Source organism: Bacillus rossius, chromosome 1, assembly GCF_032445375.1.
Source record: "Bacillus rossius redtenbacheri isolate Brsri chromosome 1, Brsri_v3, whole genome shotgun sequence".
Taxonomy (NCBI): domain Eukaryota; kingdom Metazoa; phylum Arthropoda; class Insecta; order Phasmatodea; family Bacillidae; genus Bacillus; species Bacillus rossius.
This window is the reverse complement of record NC_086330.1, coordinates 256,613,366-256,632,446: the sequence shown is the minus strand read 5'-3', so window position 1 is coordinate 256,632,446 and position 19,081 is coordinate 256,613,366. Positions and strand designations below refer to the sequence as shown.

The window sequence follows — 19,081 nt, the reverse complement described above, 5'->3', positions numbered from 1 at the left end:
GGCCCGCGCCGCCATCCGCCGGCGAGACGGCTGTCAGCAGGGGGCTGGCGCGCTGTGGCAGGTGCAGCCACATTTTCACGTGCGCCCACAGGTGCCGATCGCAGTCCGCCAGGGCCGTCTTGCGGACTCGCCCCCCACGCAGGATGAACTGCAGGCGGGAGTGGAGAAATGTCTGCACTGCGTCCACCTTCTGCCAGGGGGCCAGCAGACTGGTGGCGACCAAGTCGAGATCAGCGCACAGCGCCGCGATGTCATCTTAAGGGGTTTGGGCGACGCGGTACCCAGTCGGCACACCCAGGTGCCGGTACGGGTCGCCCTCAGCCATGGCTCTAACCGGAACACCGCCCACCCGCAGGACAGTGAGCCGCGCACCCCTGGGAGTCCCTCGGCCACCGAGGTGGAGTGTGGCACACTTGCGGGGCTTAAAACGCAACCCGGCCCATGCAGCCACCACCACCACGGAATCCAGTAGCTCCTGGAGGGCCTCCGGTCCCCGGGCCAACAAAACCAGGTCGTCGGCGTACGCCAATACCGCATGGTGCTGCCCAGAGACCAGGCAACCCAACTCCTCCGCCCGCGCCGCCGCGCATCGGACGAGCGGCTCCATCCCCAGGTTGAAGAGCAGGGGGCTCAGGGGGCAACCCTGGCGCACACCTGCCAACACCGGGACGGGCTCAGTCAGGCCGTCAGCAGCGCGGATACAGGTGGAGCCCCGGTGTAGAGGTCCGCGATGGTGGCTCGAAGGGCCGGGAGGACCCCCATCACCGTCAGGATGTGAGCCAGGTAGGAGTGGGGAATGGACCCGAAGGCATTCTCCAGGTCCAACCACACAACCCCCAGCTGGCGCTGGCGCTGGCGCTGGCGATGGTCGTCGATGGCCGCCTGAAGCACAAAGTTGTGCTTCAGGCAGCCCTCAAACTCCCTAAAGCCCTTCTGCTGCGTTGACATCCTGCCCGTGCGGGAGGCCCAGCGTCCCAAGCGGTCCGCCAGTATCCCCAAGTACACCTTCGCGATGGTGGGGCCGAGAGAGACGGGGCGCCAGTTGGCCGGGTCGGTCACATCGCCATCCTTGTGGAGCAGCACGGTGGTGGACTCCTTCCATGCTGCCGGGATGCGAGAGTAGCCCTGCACGGCACAGTACAGGGCCTCCAGCACGAGGCACTTAGGGTCCACTGCCCGAAGGTGACGGTATTAAACACCGTCTGGGCCGGGCGCCGTGTTGCTCATCCATCCCAGGCGGCCGCAATCTCAGCAGCCGAGACGGGGCGCTGCAGACAGATGTCATCCACCTCCGTGATGTGTGGCACGTCCTACGCCGCCCCCGGTGGCGTCGGGCCAACCCTGTAGCCAGGATCACTCAAGGAATCGGCGTAGTGGGCGTGAAGGACGCCACTCGGGATCTGGCAGTGCGGCGACTCCTTGCCGAGGACCAGTCGCATCGCCTTTTTGGGGTCGGCCCGGTAGAGGCGCTGGATGTGGCTGGCCGCCTCAGCGTCGAATCCCTTGCCGGGGGCGGTGCGCCGGTGGAAGGCCAGGTCGAAACGACCACCGCGGCGTTGGCGGCCTCTGCTGCGTCCGCCGCGGCCCCTCTAGGAGGCATGCTCTGCACGCGGGGCCTCCGGCTGAGTCGGCGGCGGGCTGCGTGGCCGGCCCCCGATGGTCTATATGGCCACCTCGGCCGCCACCGCGGCCGCCAGGTCCGAGCACACAGCCTCCAGGGCCAGCCAGTCAGCCTGTGCCGCCTTGATGGCCGCAAGCCACAGGCCCTGAAAGGCCGCGGGCTCCTGAGTCCCGGTGCGGCCGCGGCCACGTGGGCCTGGGCGGCGCTGCGGTGCAGGGGGGCCGAGGTCACCGACCGGCCCACCATCATCACTGTCGGGGGGTGAAGGGTCACGTCCAGGTGCGGGAGGCAGGGTGCTCCCGCGTGGCCGCTCCACAGCATCCCTGTCACTATGGTGGCGCGGGCCCGCTTGCCCCCGCCCGCGCCGCCGGTTCCGTCTCACAGGACCCGGGCGGCCACGAACAGGCGGGGCACAGGACACCTGCAATCCCCTGGGCTCCTCCGCAGCGGGCTGGCCGGACACATCCGTTTGAGTTTCAGCCTCCTGGGTGCCAGGAATGCCGTCCGGGAGCGGCGGCAGCGGGATGTCCAGGGTGTTCGGGTCCCCGGCCCCAGAGAGGGGGAGGCGGGCGCGGCCCGGGCGCCGGGGTTTGCCACAATGGGCGTACGTTCTGGGTGCGGTCAGCTCCATCGTTGGGCGCGCCATGACCATTCGGGGAGCGAGGGAGCATGGGTCAGCTGTGCCCACTGACAACACCGACCGCAGGGGAGCCCTCTGCTCCAGCAGGGAGGATGCCCAGCCGTCGTGTGGCACAGGGCGTACCTCGCGCTCGACCACCGGGGCTAGCCAGATGGCATCGGGATCCTCCCGATCTCCATGGTGTTTGCGGTCGTGAAGTGGAGGCCGGCGCACCCCCCGCGAGCAGGCACCCACCACGCCTGGGACTTGTCCCAAAACGGTCCCAGGAGACAGCGGAGGGGCACCGGCCTCGGCAGGGGGCGCATGCACCAGCGCTACCACCTCGAGCAAGGCGGATGCCGGCGGGCGCGGCTGGACCGCCTCGGAGACACGCCACGCTACACCCACCTCGGGCGTCACCGGCACCGCGGTCACCGGCACCGCGGTCACCAGCCGCCGCCTGAGGCGGCAGGGACGCGGCGGGTACGGTAGCGGAAGCGGAGTTGGCGGCAGGATTAGCACCCCATCAAGGCTCGCGGGCCTATTGGCCGTGGTTGCACCGGCCACGCCCGTGCACTCATCGGGCGGCACAGGCAGTCCCGGTGAATGACCGCCAGGGGAGATTGGGAAGGCGACGTCGGCAGGCACCAGAAGCGTCGCGGGCTCCGGCGGCGAAGGCGGCTGCGTGAGACCGGGTGGCCCGGCGCAGACGTCGAGGCGCCACGGCCTGGGGGTTGTCCGCAGCAGCATGCCGGCCTTTGTCGGGCCAGTGGGAGAATCTGCGGCAACAGTGGCATCCCCCAGTCGCATCACCGATGAGGCGACAGGCCCGGGCACCGGGCACAGAGGGGTAGCGGACTCGTCCAAAGGCGCCACGACGCACACCGCACCCGACGGCAGGACCACCAGGCGCCGACGGAAATCGACGTGCTGTGGCTCCCAAGGGGGGGGGTCCCCGGCTGCCACCGGTGTGGAATGCATCGGCGACAAGGCGGGGCTCACACCAAGCCCCACAGGGGAGCCACTGGTTGGAATACTGGCCGAGGTCGGACAGGCACCCGCCGCAGCAGCTCGGAGATCCAGGGCGGCCGGTCGGCCGGGCGGCCTGCGGGGCGCAGGCGTCACCAAAACGCCCTGCGGGGACTCCTCCGGCATAGGGCACACGAGACCGACCCCGGCGTGCCAGGGTGGGGCATCCGTGTTCAGCCGCATCATGCCGCCGAAGTGCGGGGTGGCCGAAGGGCGCGTGGCATCACTCTCGAAGGGCACGCGCTCGCAGCCACTGGTGCGGGGAGGGCCACTCGGGGTGGACCGTCCAGGGGGTCGCGTGCCCACCGCTTGCCCGGCGCCCATGCCCCACTCCGGAGGGGACGGATGCAGGAAGGGCGCCCGGCCTGAGGCCTCCCTGCGGTCCTCCAGGGGCGTGAGACCGAAGTCGTCGGCATCATCGCTGACAGCGTCGTCGGCCCCCCGAGGTGACTCCGGTGGTTCCGGGCTGGGTGTCAACTCCTGTTGTTGCCGGCAGCACCGCGTGTGTAGGATCGCTCGCTTCAGCGAGTCGAATGCACGACCGCAGTGCCGACACCCGAACCTGGCCCGGAACTCTCTGAGATCTGGGTGGTAGCGCCTGAGGTGTTTCGCCAGGTCAGGCCAGGCCGAGAACCCCCCCGCCGGTTGCGCCATGCCGCACCTCCCCACCGGGCATTCGGGGAATTGAAGCCGCCGACGCTGCGGGACCGGCAGCGTCACCACGGGGGCGCCAACTGAGCGGACTACTCTCGACTGCGTGTAGTTCAAGGGGCGCACCATGAGCCGAGGCACCATCGGTACGCTACTGGTGCTCAGTAGGCGCTCCTCCCGGATCAGGTGGGGTGGCGGCCTCGGCTGGGACCGGCGGGGAAGCAGGTGCGGCGCTGGGGCCCGCCATGGCGGCCATCCCAGGCTCAGTGGTCGCAGGGAAAGGACGCAGCCCAGAGGGGACGACTGGGGTCTCCGGGCTACTAGTGTTGGGCTGGCACACTCCGCGTTGCTCCCCAGCACTGTGGTCGTGGGGGCGGGGGTGCGTCCTGACAGGGCGGACTGGGGATGTGGCGGCGCCTCAAGCCGAGGTGGCAGCCCAGCATCACTTCCAGGGGGCACAGGCATGCCTGGCGGGCCGACCACAGGGATGCCGTCCAGCGCAGTGACCGACCCAAGCGGTGCCGTCCAGCGCAGTGACCGACCCAAGCGGTGCCGGCAGTGCAGCATAACAAGAAGGAGGCGGAGCATCAGCCAAGGTGGTGGCCCCGGGGGCCGCGGCAACGCGCCCCTCCTGGGAAGCCCATGGCTCCCCGGGGGGCATCAGGGTGTCAGCTTGGTAGTGGGGCGTGCCCCCGGGGGAGGGCGGGGGCGAGACATGTCTGGGTGGCGGCAGGGGCAGAGGACGAGTACCAGGGTGCACAGTCTTGAAATGCGTGCGCACCTCTCTGTGTCCTTAGTCGCACTTTGGGGGCGCACAGCGTGCACTCGTACTCGTACCATTGACCCCTGTGGTGGTGCGCTCAATGCAAAGAGAGGCGGTGGATGTCATTGTACGCCTCAGGCACACCCAGACAGAAGGGGCAAGAGTAGGGTGGCTGTCCCAGGAAGGGCATGGCCGGGGACAGCGACATGGCCAGGCAGACTTATCAACTAAATATAATTCTAAAACTGTAATAAAGTAAAGGATGAGCAATAACAATGTAATAACAAATGCACAGTCGGTATAAATTACAATTAATCAACACAAAATGGGGACAATGTCAAAACAACAAGCTTAATAAGAGGGATGGTGAATAGAGAAGAATAAGATAAACAATTATGTAAGGAATGAAATTATTTGAAGCGGAAATAATAAATAAATAAAACAAAAATATGTGCACAATAAATAAAAACAACTCTGTAAAGAAAACTGTGTACACAAGAAATAAATATTACTTTAAAGATGGATACGCCCAATAAATAAATAAAACTCTGAAAAAGAATTAGGAAGTAGAGGAAAAAATTAAATAGAAACAATCTGGGGAATATGAGCACTTACAAACTAAACACTTTGGAAATTTCAAGTTCTCTTCCAAAACACTCGACCACTGATGTGTGTGTCTATGGACCCAAACAGGAAGCACCTGTAAGACCTCGATGAAAAAGAAGGAAGTTGGAAAATGGCGACCGACCGCGTTAAAAAACTCAACCACGAAGTCGTTAGAAACTGAATAAAAACGAAACCAATGAAGTTATGCGGAAACTACAAACGCGGAAAAATAAGGGATTTAATGTATTATTATTTAATGCCCCTAGTTACAGATTATGCGTGAAATGAAATATGATTAAACTAGATAGGCCTGGGCAGGAGGCACTGAAATAAATTAACGTGAGGGGGAATCAAAGAAAATTACTGACTTTAAGTTATTAGGTGCAAACTTTAGCAAGAAGTGTGGGGAAATTAAATAATGAGCAGAAAGTTAATAATTTAACGCGGATGCAAACAGATTTCTTACAAGCGCCCGGCGGCCATTAAACACACACGAACAGGGCCAGACAAAACGAAACAAAATAACTTTGAATAAATAAGAGTAAAATGTAGCAGTCGTCACAATGGAAATAGAAAGTAAAAATAGGAATTATCAATCGTAAAGACAAGCCAAAAGCACTTTAAAACATTTTAAATAATTAAAACAAAGAACAGGAATAAATCGGGTTTGGTAGGTAGTACAATTTTTACATTTCAAAACACTAACGGAAATTTCGGAGGGAGAAAAATTTATGAAAAACAGTGGGGCGAAAATTTAAAGTTAACTATGACAAAAACTACGCAGAACTATGATTAATTAACACAATGCAGAGGAAAATTGCGCTGTTGGAGCCAGAGGATTGAAAAAATGAATCAGCAGTTAGGAAAGTGAAATTAAACAATTTAAGCCAAATTCAAAAATTACGAAAATACAGTAAAAAGAAACCTATAGGGCAAATATTAAATGCAAAAAGTATTGAAATTTATTTTAAGAAGCAATAATAGAGGAAAAAACACCGGGGAACAATGAATAATAAAATTAGAAAAATATTAGGTTGGGCAAACAGTACCATTTTCAACTGTAACGAACATTTGAACGAACAATAAAACTAGCTAATAATACAAAAATACAAGTGAAATGAGACAAAAATATTATAACACTGAATTCAAGTATGGATAAGTATGCTGCAAGGTGAAAATATGATAAACCAATGAAATTTAGAGTTTACACACTGGCCGAGAATGTGTTAAACCACTTGGCCAGGGAGTGAGGCGGAGAGGGGGTAACGGAAAATTTAAATTGAGATGCAGAAATAGGCAAAAACACAACAAATAACTAAACACTAATTATTAAATAACAATATACAAACAAAGGCCCAGGGGTGGTAATGTGGTATTGTTTAGTATGGAAACAAGACTAACGAACTCGCGAAATGTAAGTGGTGGGGCGATCGGGGGGCGGGGCGGAGTCAGGGGAATGTGAGCGGAGGCAGCATTGGTGATGGCCGCTGTGAAGGCGAGGACGTTGGCATCCAGGCGGGCAGGGGTGTCGGAACGAGAGGGTGAGATCCAGGGAGCCTGAGAGGGAACGTTGGAAACCAACCCAGTCGGCACGGGAGAAATCAAAGCGGGGCAGGCGAGGTGTTGAGTGCGATCGGAAGTGGAGCATCCCGGCCACGGGAAGGTGGTCAGATGACCCAGCGGTGATGGTGGCCAGGTTGGCGATCAGAGGGAGGGGCGTAGCGAGAACAAAGTCCAGGATGCTGGGGTTTCTATTAGGCTGAGTGGGGTAGAAGGTGGGCTGGGGTGGGGCATGAATGGAGAGGTGAGTACGCCGGGGGATCTGACGGAGGGAGTTGCCCCGCCGGTTCGCGGCAGCGTAACCCCAGTAGGGATGGGTAGCGTTGAAGTCCCCGGCCAGCACGACATGCGCATCGAGCCGACCGAGGGCCACCACGTCGGCAAAGGGGAAGGGGAATTGGGGAGGGAGGTACACGGAGACTAAAGTCAAGGAGTAAGGAAGCCTGTGCACCGCAGGGGAAGTGGGAAGGAAACGACGATGATGGGAGAAGGTATCGCGGAGGAGCAACGCTACTCCCCCGCCCCGACCATCACGGTTCGAGCGGTGGACGGCGTACCCGGGAACGTGGAGGGGGGTGGCAGGTGTAAGCCAGGTCTCGGAGAGGAACACAGCATCGGGCGACAGCTCGCAGAGTAGGTGCATGAGGTCGGGGAGCTTCGGGACAAGGAAGTTGGCGTTCCATAAAAGGATCCTAAGGGGAGGGGCGGGAGTCATCGAAGAAGCTCAAAAGGGCATTCAGGAGCACTTCGAACTTCTCCGACGAGGTGCGGGCTTGGAAGAGCGCCGTCAGCGTCCGCTGGATGAACGGGAGGTAGCATCGGAGTAGTGAAATGAGGTCCCTAGCCATGGCGGTGAGGGAGGAGCCGTCAATGTCAGGGGTGGAGGAGGGTTGGGGTGAGTCCTGGGAGACAGGAGCAGGGTCAGCAGGGGCCGAATGGAGAGGGGCTCGAGGCCCCCAGGCATTCGACTTGAGGGCGGGGAACGTCCGAGCGTCGGAGAGAGTCGGGGGTGGGGGGCGGGCTGCTGCCGAGGTTGAAGGTGTCGTGGTCTGTCGCTGTGGGTGACGTCGCAGGTATGCCTGAATGACTTGGCATTCAGTGGAGTTCGCGAAGTGAGCGCCACCACAGTTGACGTGCAGTCCTTAGACCAGTGAGACCTGGCACACTTAAAGCATGCCAGGGGCCGGTCGCATTTGGTCGAGGGGTGTCCTGTCATCTGGCAACGGTAGCATTGGGGCACCTGTCCTGAGCCCTGGAATCACTCGACAGAGACAACCCAGCAGCCCAGCGTCTTCAGGCGGAGGAACGGGGCCGCCTCGCCCAGACCAGGTGTGGTGATGAGGAAGGGCTGTGAAGTCGAGGTCGGTGAGACGCGGAGCGGGATCACCGTCGTCACCGGGAGTCCAAGGTCAGTCAGGGCGTCGCGTACTTTGTCGGGGGTCGTACCAAGGGGGAGTTTCTTCAGAACCACACGGTCTGACTTCTCATCAGGCCGGAGGTTCGTGAAGGGCTGGTGTCCAAGTCGTCGGAGTCGCTGGTAGAGGTTCTCGTGGTCGTGCGGGTTCGAGGTGTAGAAGGACACCTTGTTGCCCACTGAGGAGATCCCGAGGGGTCCAGTCAGGCCTTCCTGGAAGAGCGGGGCTTTCTGGAACGGTTGGGAGTTGGGAGCGATGTGGCAGCCGATGGGTGGCATGCATAGCTGCCAACTTATACGATTTTCCCGTACAATGTACGATTTTGCGCCCTAATGTACGATTGTACTATTGGTGTAAATTATTGTACGATTTCCAAGCTTTTTCCAATTTTTCTCTCATTTGGGTGATTCGTAACAGTAAATCTATACTGATGTCATACAATTACGGTATCGAACATGCGACATGCGGTATCAAGATCGTACACAACAGAAGACGTTTAGTAGATAATAAAGAAAGCTCGTAATACTGTATTTTCGGAACTAGCATACTCCATTTGTAGTAGTTATGCCATATTTTCACTACAGCGTACCGTAATATTCACTCATTGTACGAACGTAACCTTGAACGCCATTGGCAGTGGAAAATTACCGTGTTTGCTACAGGGAGAAGCTACACCTACGCGTACGGGAATTGTTTGTTTTCAAGCATGCGCGGAAATTCGCGGTAAAAATGGCGAGTAAACAGAAAAAGAAATCTTATAACCAAGTATTTTTAGATTTTTATAGTAAAGAAATTCCGTGGGTTAGGCGTTCAAAAACTGGCGTCAATTATGCTTTCTGTGCTTATTGCTCGTGTGAAATAAATATTTCGCACGGGGAAAGTTCACGAAGGAACAGTGAAACACACAAGGAATGCTTCACTTGGAAGTTCAACCAACATTAGTAATTTTTTTAGTGTGCAAAGTGACGATTTTAGTGTTATTCGAGCAGAATGTTATTTCACATCATTTATTCTGGAACATAACCTGCCGGTGTCAGTAGCAGATCATGTTGGACCTTTGTTGAGAAAAATGTTTCCCAGGAGCGAAGAATCTAAGAAATACAGTTGTGGACGCACCAAAACCACTGCAATAATTGCAGAAATGGCAAGTGAGCGTCAAAATGTTACATCAGGTATGTTAAAAAAAGTTCCATTTTCAATTACTACAGATGGGAGCAACGATGATTCTAAGCTTTACCCAGTTGTAGTGACCTATTTTAGTGAGAAAGATTCTCAAATCAAAATGGATTTGCTTGAAATTGTACCGTTAGAGGGTCGCAAGGAGGGCGGGGGAGAGCCAACAGCACCCCCCTCAGCAGCCAGAGGCGGGAGAGGCCCTGGGCGACAGGCAGACGAGATGTCGGGTGGAGCAGCAGCAGTCAGAGTCGCAGGGCCCCCCTCAGAGGCGTGGCCGCTAGGACCTCCAGGCGAAGTCCCCCGGGCGGCAGCTCGATCCCCCTCCGGCAGCAGTTCCTGGTCCGAAGTCGGTCGGCGTGATGATCCGTGGTCCGGGAAGTTGGTCCTGTGGGCCTTGGAGCGGCCCCGGCGGCCATATTGGCGTCGAGCTGGAAGGCGAGAGTCAGAGTCGGAGGCATCGGATGGAGGGTGCCCCAGGCTGGAAGCACCCTCTTCTGAGTTGAAGTCCACTGGGGAGCTCATCCGAGCTCCCCCAGCAAGCAAGAGGAAATATGAATAAAGATATGGTAGTTGGTGCAGCAGTAATGTGGAAGATGGTAAGGCCAACGAAAGTCGTCCAAAAAAGGAATAGAGAACACCCCAGAAATCGCCAGGGGGGGTTCCCTGATGCCCGTGCAAGGCCTGCGCAACTGCGCTGGGCAGACCCCGCACGAACCTAGACGCAGGAGCGTAAGGTAAGCTCGGGCTGCACTCACACCTGTGGCCGATCCAATACAGATCGAGCCAAAAGGCCGATAAGCGATAGCAATCCTAATGAACCAGGAGCTATATGGGCTCCCTATTACTAAATCAAATGCTATAACAAGGTCTACTGACTTCCATAAACGACTGCACACTTACGATGAGCCGTCATACTCTACACCACACATGCACAAGCATGGTCTGTACATGAATAATCTCTTCAATAAAGTGACACCAGGTATTACAAACCAAATGAATCACTTTTCACCAGCAATAAACACAACACTTGGTATATCCATAACAACGCTCTTACAATTACAGTACTTTCCACTTGTTGCAGCACAAGCTGGTTCCTTAGATTATAGTCCATCCACGGTAACCTCCTACTTTTCTGAAGCCCTGCTTTTCACCGGATCTACTTCCGCCGTATGTAAACAAAAACATTGCCATGTGACAAATGTCAAATGGTTTGTTTACAATCACCAGCTGTCAAAACAATGTGTGTGTGTATGTATGTATGTATGTATGTATATATATATATATATATATATATATATATATATATATATATTTTTTTTAAAAATATTAAAAAATAAGTTTGTTAGCTAAAGAAATAACATATAATTTAAAGTAAATTTTTAGGAGAACATATAAATTTACAACATTTATGTAAGCAATAAATATCATCCTTTAGTACAGTTCAACACAGTTTTCTGCATCTGAAAAAAAAAGTATTGTAAATTATACATATGGCTGTCCATCTAAGCAATCTGGAAAAGACTAAGGATTGAAGGTTTAATAAAATTAACAAATTCAGATGAAAACATTTAAAAATGAATTTTCTTCTTTTATTTAATAAACCCCTACCATTTTGCCGGTTAAGGCCACAAATAAAAATATGGTTATATACATTTTCCTGAGTATACTTATTAGACAAAATCATAATTTTATGAACAGTAAAATTGTGGTAAAGAATTGACAGTAATTTCTATACCACTTATATGCATTATTTATTTGTGGCCCTGGATGGGGACTGGCTTTTTGTTTTCCAAGTAAGTTCACTGAAAAATGAAGACACACAACAAAATAAAATGTTTCACATACACCTATACGAATCCAGAAATGAAATTTATTATTAATTTCATAATATGTGTAATATAAAGTTAATACATAAAGTTCCAGTAATCAACATACTTAATGGGAATGCATAAAAGAAAAAAAAATGTTTCAAACCCCAATACTTACAGTTGCCCAGGTGTTTATTACATACAGACCTTAATAAGAACACCCGGGTAAATCATAAAGAGGAACTGCCAGTACTTCACTGTCTCCATCTACTTGCTGTGTCGTAACCTCAAATTCTTCGCTGTCACTGTCTTCACTTGAACTATCCTCGCCGAGGTGGATGATGAGTGGAGGAATGGTGCCGCTGTCTATGTGGACTTCTCTCTCCCAGTCTGCTTGAATTAGCTTCTCCACGTGATCCACACACCTCGCCCATCTAAAAAAATTAATGTATACAGTAAAACCTCTATATAAATGACCTGTTTATAGCAAAAACCACTCTATAACAAAATATGTTTGTTTCTGTCAAAACGGCATAGTAAACAATGCATGGCATACTCTTTATTACATACAATTTTGAACTCACTCCACAAGAAACTATTTTTAAACACAACAAAACTCATTTAATGTGTTTTCCTCAACTATCAAAGCTATTATTTAATACTTGAAGTAACATGTTTTGTTTTATGTTATCTGAAAAAAAAAAAATTTATAGTGGTTTATTCAAGATATAATAAAGTTGTAAATATTTTCTATGTTATCAATAAAGGCTTAGAATGCATATGATAAAATATTTATTTCATAAGTTTTGTGTTTGTTTTTGGTTAAAATTTCTCCCAGACAAAAACAGTGAGATATAGCGAAAATTTAATTTTTTGAATAGTTTTGATGATTTACTGCATATGTATTTCACTATAATAACATAACTTTTGAAAATACTAATGTGCAAGAACTACATGTGTAAATACCTATTCAAGTTCGCTAGATGAAAATATTTAAAATTCTCTACGTTGAAATTTTATCTGAATATTGAAATCTGCCTACAGCACTGAACCCACCATATCTTTAAAGTCATTGACACAAGATTAAGCATAACAGAAAGTAATATCACAATTACTAATAAATACAAAACTATTTATGGAAATGAAACAATTGCAAATGGACTTCAATTACAAAAAAAAAAAAACCTTGCAAATAAGTCACCACTGTTAGATCTAGAAACTACACAGATATGTATGAATCACATGGGAATAAAATTACAAACACATACATGCAACACATTTTCAAAACGACAACTACACAAATTCAAACCACTTATTTTTACCAATTGTTTTAAAACTGTATTACTGGTCTATGAATATACACAAAATGATAATCACACTATACACACACTAGCACACAAAGTTATCAAAAGGAATGGTAGGACCAGGCTGCTAGGCAACAATACTTACGTATTATGTAAAAATGTATGGTAAGGGTTTTGCTGAAGCTTGAGGAATGTTCTACAGGAAAATAAAACAATTTCTACTTCAAAAGGAATACCCCATTGGTCATGCAACATGAAAATACCTCTCTGGTGTGGAAGCATCAAGAGCCTCTTTCCAGATGGCTGCAACTGCATCATTGTCAAATCTCTTGGCCCGCCCCACGTTACTATTGTAATGGTGTTTACATTGAGCCCAAACTAGTTCGATTGCATTATAGTGCCAGTGATAGGGTGGGAGTCGTAGAATTTCGTGGCCATAGTTACGAGCCAACTCGTCTATCTCATATCTGAAAAGTGTGTTAGAACAAGGCGTATACGTAATTTTTTGCAACTATCTCACTTTTAAAGAAATGCTGTAAAAAAAACGAAATAATATACCGTATTCGGGGCTTGTTTTGTTTAGCTATTCTCAGCAGCTCCACTTTCAAAAAATTATTTTCATGTTTTATCTCATTCTTCTCCAGCCACGCGATCAGTGCATCCTTGGTCCAGTTCGTGGTAGGTGTTTTCTCAACCTACGTTATGCCAACATTTAACTAAATACTCAAGTAGCTGATAAGAATTCATGACAGTAGAACCCTGTTACAATTTTACTGCTTATAAAGTTTTCCTGCCTATAATGTATTATTTTTCAAGTCCAATATTTTCCCTATAAGGACAATGTATTTAATTCCTGGATATAATGTTTCACAAATTATGCGTTTCGTGCTTGTAATGTTCACTTCATAAAATTTTAGAAGACGAAAAAAATTAAAAGCCTTTGTCTATACTGTCTATGTATATGTGTATGTTAGCAGTTAACTGCCTGTTGACACCCTTGGAAAACAAATAAATTTATAAATTTTTAGCCATTCTGTGTGTTTTCAAATGTATTCACTTAAATCACATGTTCAAGTGGCAAAAGAACTGGACTTAAGCATTTCCACTGTAAACACTGTCGTGAATTATGACAATTATACAGAAATGAGACAATTTTACAGCAATGAGACAATGTGTAAGTAAAGACAAAGCTGGAAGCACCATGATGTTAAAGAAAAATTGTTTTTGGCTTGCTACAAGCAAATTGGAGCATCAAATATATCTTTATGCAGCTTGTTGAGTCCATTGGCAATAAATCCACACTAAAAAGTACTAAATTGAATTTCCTGCTTATGTTTTTTTTTTCTTGTAGCCCCTTAAAAACAAATTATAACAGGGTTCTACTGTACTTATGCAAAGCAAACATGTGTTTTGGCATATTGTCGTAATGAATTTCTAAATTTAACAAAGCATGTTAGTTTAGTGACTAGAAAATTTTTTGAAAATATTATTTTAATTTATTAAGTAGGGCAACAGAGCATTCATAAAGTGGGTCCTTTTACCAAACAAGTAATGTCATTTTCAAATGCTATTTGCAATAAAAAAATTTTATTTGGTATTTCAAACCCTCTACTAAATTAGTTTGCACTACGATGTAATTCAATTACATTATATATATATATATATATATATATATATATATATATATATATATATATCTGTGTGTGTGCGTGTGTGTAATCAATTTCAGCTCAAACATTATAGTTTATAAAAATGTAGTGTAGGCATACTATTAAGATAACAATTATTGCTGGCAAAATGTATTAGTCTCGAATATTCGTACTTATACACAATAATAAACACATGTAAATTTTTCACATTACAATTTGAGCAATAAAAAGACACTGCTTTACCATTGCACATACCTGGGTGCTGTGATATGAAGCATTGTCCATTATGATGACACTGGGTTCCTCAAGATGCACCAACATGTCTTCAAACCACATCAAGAAAGTTTCCCCATTCATCTCACCATGGTAGTCTGCAGTCTTCTGACCTGAAACAAAAAGTAATCCTGCTCCTGGCACAAAGCCAGTGCGCCCTCCAGCATTAACAACAATAAACCTTTTACCATCTCCAACAGTACGTCTCTTCGCAGATTGTAGACTCTTGTCCTGCCATGACTTTGATACAGTTCCTGAAAAATATATGAAATGGAAATGAAATACTTTGTATTGGACCACAGAACAAATTTTCAAATAAATTAATGCCTTGCCTCTCTGGAAAATCCATGTTTCATCAACAAATATGAAATTGGCACCTCTTTCTTTTTCTTCTTTATACTTTCTCAAGAAATCTATTCGCTGCAATACTATGTTTTCATTCTCTATCAAAGCTTTTCGTCCATCAACAGTTGTCCATGAAAATCCCATCTTCTTTAACAATTTATGAAGACTTGATCTTCCACCATAATAATCTATTTGTCTTTCCCTGATTTCTTTCAAAATGGTGTCGACTGTAACATTCAAACCTGTAAATTTATTGCATACATTAACAATACATGAAATAACAGAGGTACACAAAACTAAGCGAAACCACAACCCCGTAGAAGATAATTTAAGTGCACAATTTACATTTATTAAATAGTTTTAATAAACTTACATTTCAAAAATACTTTTAAATTAATTTAAATTTTGTAGTTTGCTTAGAGGAATTCTACATTGCAGTATTTTTGTCTGCAATGATATGACGATTATATTGCGCGTTTGTATTGAAGTTGTGTAAAACATTAGTATTTCAGCATTCAATTTAGCAATCAATAAGTTACAAGCTCTACACTGTGTTATAGGTAAATGTTTTGTATCTTGTATCCCATGTGATCCCTAGATCTTTATGCATGAACCTGTACATCCTATTGATCGTGTGGTGCATGCTTTTTTTCATTTATTCAGATCAAAGATCCTGAACATAATCAAATATTGTGGTATAGCAAGAATAATTATCATAAGTTTAATAAAACATATATATTTTCATTATTATTCAACTTTAAATCATAACTCATTACTACATCACAGGTTTTTAGTTTTGGTTTTGTACAGGATTTTTAAACGTAATAAATTAGAAAAGCAAGCATCATCAATCACAGGATCAATATTTGCAGGATCATGCGATCAGGATCAGTGTATCGAATCGGATACGCGATACTAAACTTTTACTGTTTTATAACCTTCTGTTACTTCATACACTAACACACAGTTTGTCTGGCTAAGTTGTGTTTTCATATGATACTTCATTACAATGAAGTAGGCCTATTGTTTATAAAATAACAATACCCCTATATTTTCTAAAGGGTTAGGCGGGGCATGACACTATTTTGCAATAGAATATATATTGTACTGGACCCTGCCACACAGTACAATTTAGCCAATTAAGTATCCCAATTTTTTTTTAATAACCATGCTTGCTTAGACCACAACTCACTAATTTGTAACCAATTACTGCTAAAGCGCACAACTGGATATTATTGATACTGGAAATAGTCATTATTTAACCTTCTGATACATCATAAAAGTTGAGGTTATTTAATATGTATACTGTGTATAACGATATAAACATTACTTGTAGTTTTAGAATGTAACAATTTTCTTTCTATCTTTAACCTAACCTTAAAAGGACGTGTACCTATTTCATATGTTGCACAATATTCTATATATCAATACCATATCAATAAAGAAACCTAACAAACCACCCAAAAATGTTAAGTATTTTTAAAGGACAGATGATATCGGGAAAAAAACTGAACCGGTCAATCTGCATATGGATATATGAAATGAATACAATTAAGTAGGGCCTACCCCAGTGATATTGAAACTACTCTTCAGTATCAAATTTTTACCTTCAGCGTACATCCTGTAAATTGCATTCCTGATTGCATTTACTGTGAAATCGTCGACTGTGTCAAGTGACTTTCCTTCCTGTGGCCTTTTTTTCCTCTTTTTTCCTGGTGTTGAAACTTCTTCAATGTCTTTCTTGTAGTACCTAACCAAAAAAAAAACATTTGTCATAACACTTTTCCGGGGACCCGTTCACAATACGCAGTTAGGCAGTGTTCCAAATATGGCATTTTGTCACAAATATTTGCTTTGTGGTCACTAAATGGAAACATGACAGACTTTGTCCACGAAATTAATGAAGTGTTTTTATATTTATTTTGTGATCTCCCAAACAGATGAAAAACTAATTAAATGCAAATTATAAAATCACTCCCTTATGTTACAGTTAAACCTATCATAAAGTTTATAAACATCGTTATAAACAAACGTGTATCACACCCATAAAAATACTTGAAAGTGCCTATATTGTTATTGTTAGGACCTGAGTAGGCCTAATATGATTTTAGGTTAACTTTTCAACAGAGACGCCACATGGCGGTGTTGTCTCACACCAAAAAATATAAATTGGAAATAAAACACAAAAAACCTCGTGAGTTAAAACACAGGCCGACAATACTTAGGACACAGTCAATATTTTTTTTACGTGCATGAAAACGAAAAAAGCCTACTTACTTGAGAACAGTTGACTTTGCGATGTTGAGAAGAAACGCGGTCGTCTGCGTAACGTCACATTTCTTCAAGTCGCCTTTCCTAATTAAAACATATAAGTTCTGAGCGACGTTAATGATGTCCATCTGACGCTGCGAAGAAGTAGCTTTCCCCATCCCGCAACCAATTACCATTACAGCAATCACAAGAACCACACAAAATATCAAAACGATAACAAATTCTATCATTACAATAGTAGATAATAAATAATATAACAAAGTTAAAATACACAATATTAACACAAAATCCTGAAACACAAACTGTACGTTATTTCACGGTTAGTAATATATTAAAACACACTGCAATATGGCGTAAAGAGTGCAGACTGCTGACAAACGGCTGGAAGAGAAAACAAACAAGTGACTATTAACATTATTAATGCGCGACCACGGTTTCGGCACGTAATATTTTTTTACCGTTAACATAACGTTTTTATTTCACCAGAGATTTAAAAAAATGTTCAAACTTAACAAATACCCAAACAAATTCTTAAATACACGCGGAAAGTCAAAAAATATATATTTTGGCTATGGAACTATTTCGTTCTAATCATTGCCAACACACCACTTCTCTCACTGTTTCATTTACACACATGCGAGATCATTAATATTAATAATATTGTACATAGATAGTTACTTTTTTTGTAAAATTTTATTTAACATCATTATACGGTAATTTAGTGTTAATGCATGTTTAATATGCATATGATGGAAAGTATTTTTGCAAACGAACCAAACATGCTGCATCCTGGTGTGTTTTTTCAAAGGTTCGTTTAAAAAAGTAGGAGGTTACCGTGGATGGACTATAACTACAGTTTCAATAAGGCAAGAATGATTCTCATGGGAGAGTTGACTTTATACATTACATTTTAATTGTCAATATAATTTTATCGAAACAGATATTTAACGTTGCCTAAGCAATGTGTCCCCATGCTGGCATGCACTAGGCAGTGGCCAGCAGGGTCAATCGCACTCCCCGGACCTGGTCCGGGGGCAATACGTCACAAAAATTGCTGCTAAGGCAAAGTGTAGCAGAATCGCAGATATTTAAGGTTGTCTTAGCAATTTTTCCCCATACTGGCATGCACTAGGCAGTGGCCAGCAGGGTCAATAGCTCTCCCTGGAACTAGTCCAGGGGCAAGACCTTGCAATCCGTCACAAAAAATGCTGCTAAGGCAAAGTGTAGCAGAATCTCTCTTCCATATGACTGTGGGTGCCACCCTGGACCCAACCTCTACCACTGAAGCCAAGCCGCCGATGTACTCGGGGGGCCAGTGATTGTGAAGGGGGGACCAGGCCCTCCCACAACCATATGGTCGACAAATCCTGTGCATTCCGTTTTTACCAGCAAAACAGGCGTCACACCATTAAGCTGATAAGAACAGATTTGAAAGCTATTTATTAGCAATATCTCAAAACCCTGTACAATGTTAAAAGTTATTTAAGAAATGGAAAAAGGGGCGTCTAGCGCCCGGAAAACCAAAGATTATGGGTGAATTTAAATTAAAACTAATCCCACCGTGCCCCTGGGGCCGGTTCCCCCCCTCAAAGGCGGGAGGTAAGCTACGTTAAATGGGGAACTAGTCCCCGCAAGTCTTAGCCAAAAGGCCGAGAAGCATCCCTTAAAATACACATCAGAATTAATATTACACATTGTAAAACTCCATTAACCAAATACATGTAGCTCAACAGATAAAAATAAGTCGATATAATACAATTGATACAAATATTAACATGAGTAATAAATAATAATAATAATAATAGTAATAAAAGGTTTCACAACAAGCCTTAACCACACACTTACATAAACTCACGCATCGACATGACAAAATACATTTTCAATACATCATCATTTTTATCATTTAACACTGCCTAATGGTTAATTATATTGAATTTTTTCTCACACAGCTAAATTTGTTACACATTCACAACAAGCACTACATTGTATGA

The 19,081-nt window shown here is 46.5% G+C and overlaps 1 protein-coding gene across 1 annotated transcript; it reads right to left on the bottom strand.

Annotated features, from left to right (window-relative positions):
- Positions 1 to 10,837: 10,837 nt before the first annotated feature.
- On the bottom strand, positions 10,838 to 17,414 carry LOC134527497 (uncharacterized). The gene is made up of 7 exons (XM_063360222.1): positions 17,097 to 17,414; positions 16,427 to 16,569; positions 14,852 to 15,061; positions 14,457 to 14,728; positions 13,111 to 13,247; positions 12,816 to 13,019; positions 10,838 to 11,682 (listed from the first exon to the last, which is right to left on the bottom strand). The coding sequence occupies exons 1-7, from the start codon at positions 17,318 to 17,320 to the stop codon at positions 11,457 to 11,459; spliced, it is 1,416 nt and encodes a 471-aa protein (XP_063216292.1). The 5' UTR covers positions 17,321 to 17,414; the 3' UTR covers positions 10,838 to 11,456.
- Positions 17,415 to 19,081: the final 1,667 nt, after the last annotated feature.

What these genes read in the sequence shown, in the direction of transcription:
- LOC134527497 (XM_063360222.1), bottom strand. Translation starts at nt 17,320, where the DNA reads ATGATAGAATTTGTTATCGTTTTGATATTTTGTGTGGTTCTTGTGATT. An exon ending in TTACAGGATGTACGCTGAAG is followed by an intron (nt 15,062 to 16,426) that starts GTAAAAATTTGA and finishes ATAAATTTACAG; the next exon opens with GTTTGAATGTTACAGTCGAC. An exon ending in TAAAGAAGAAAAAGAAAGAG is followed by an intron (nt 14,729 to 14,851) that starts GTGCCAATTTCA and finishes TATATTTTTCAG; the next exon opens with GAACTGTATCAAAGTCATGG.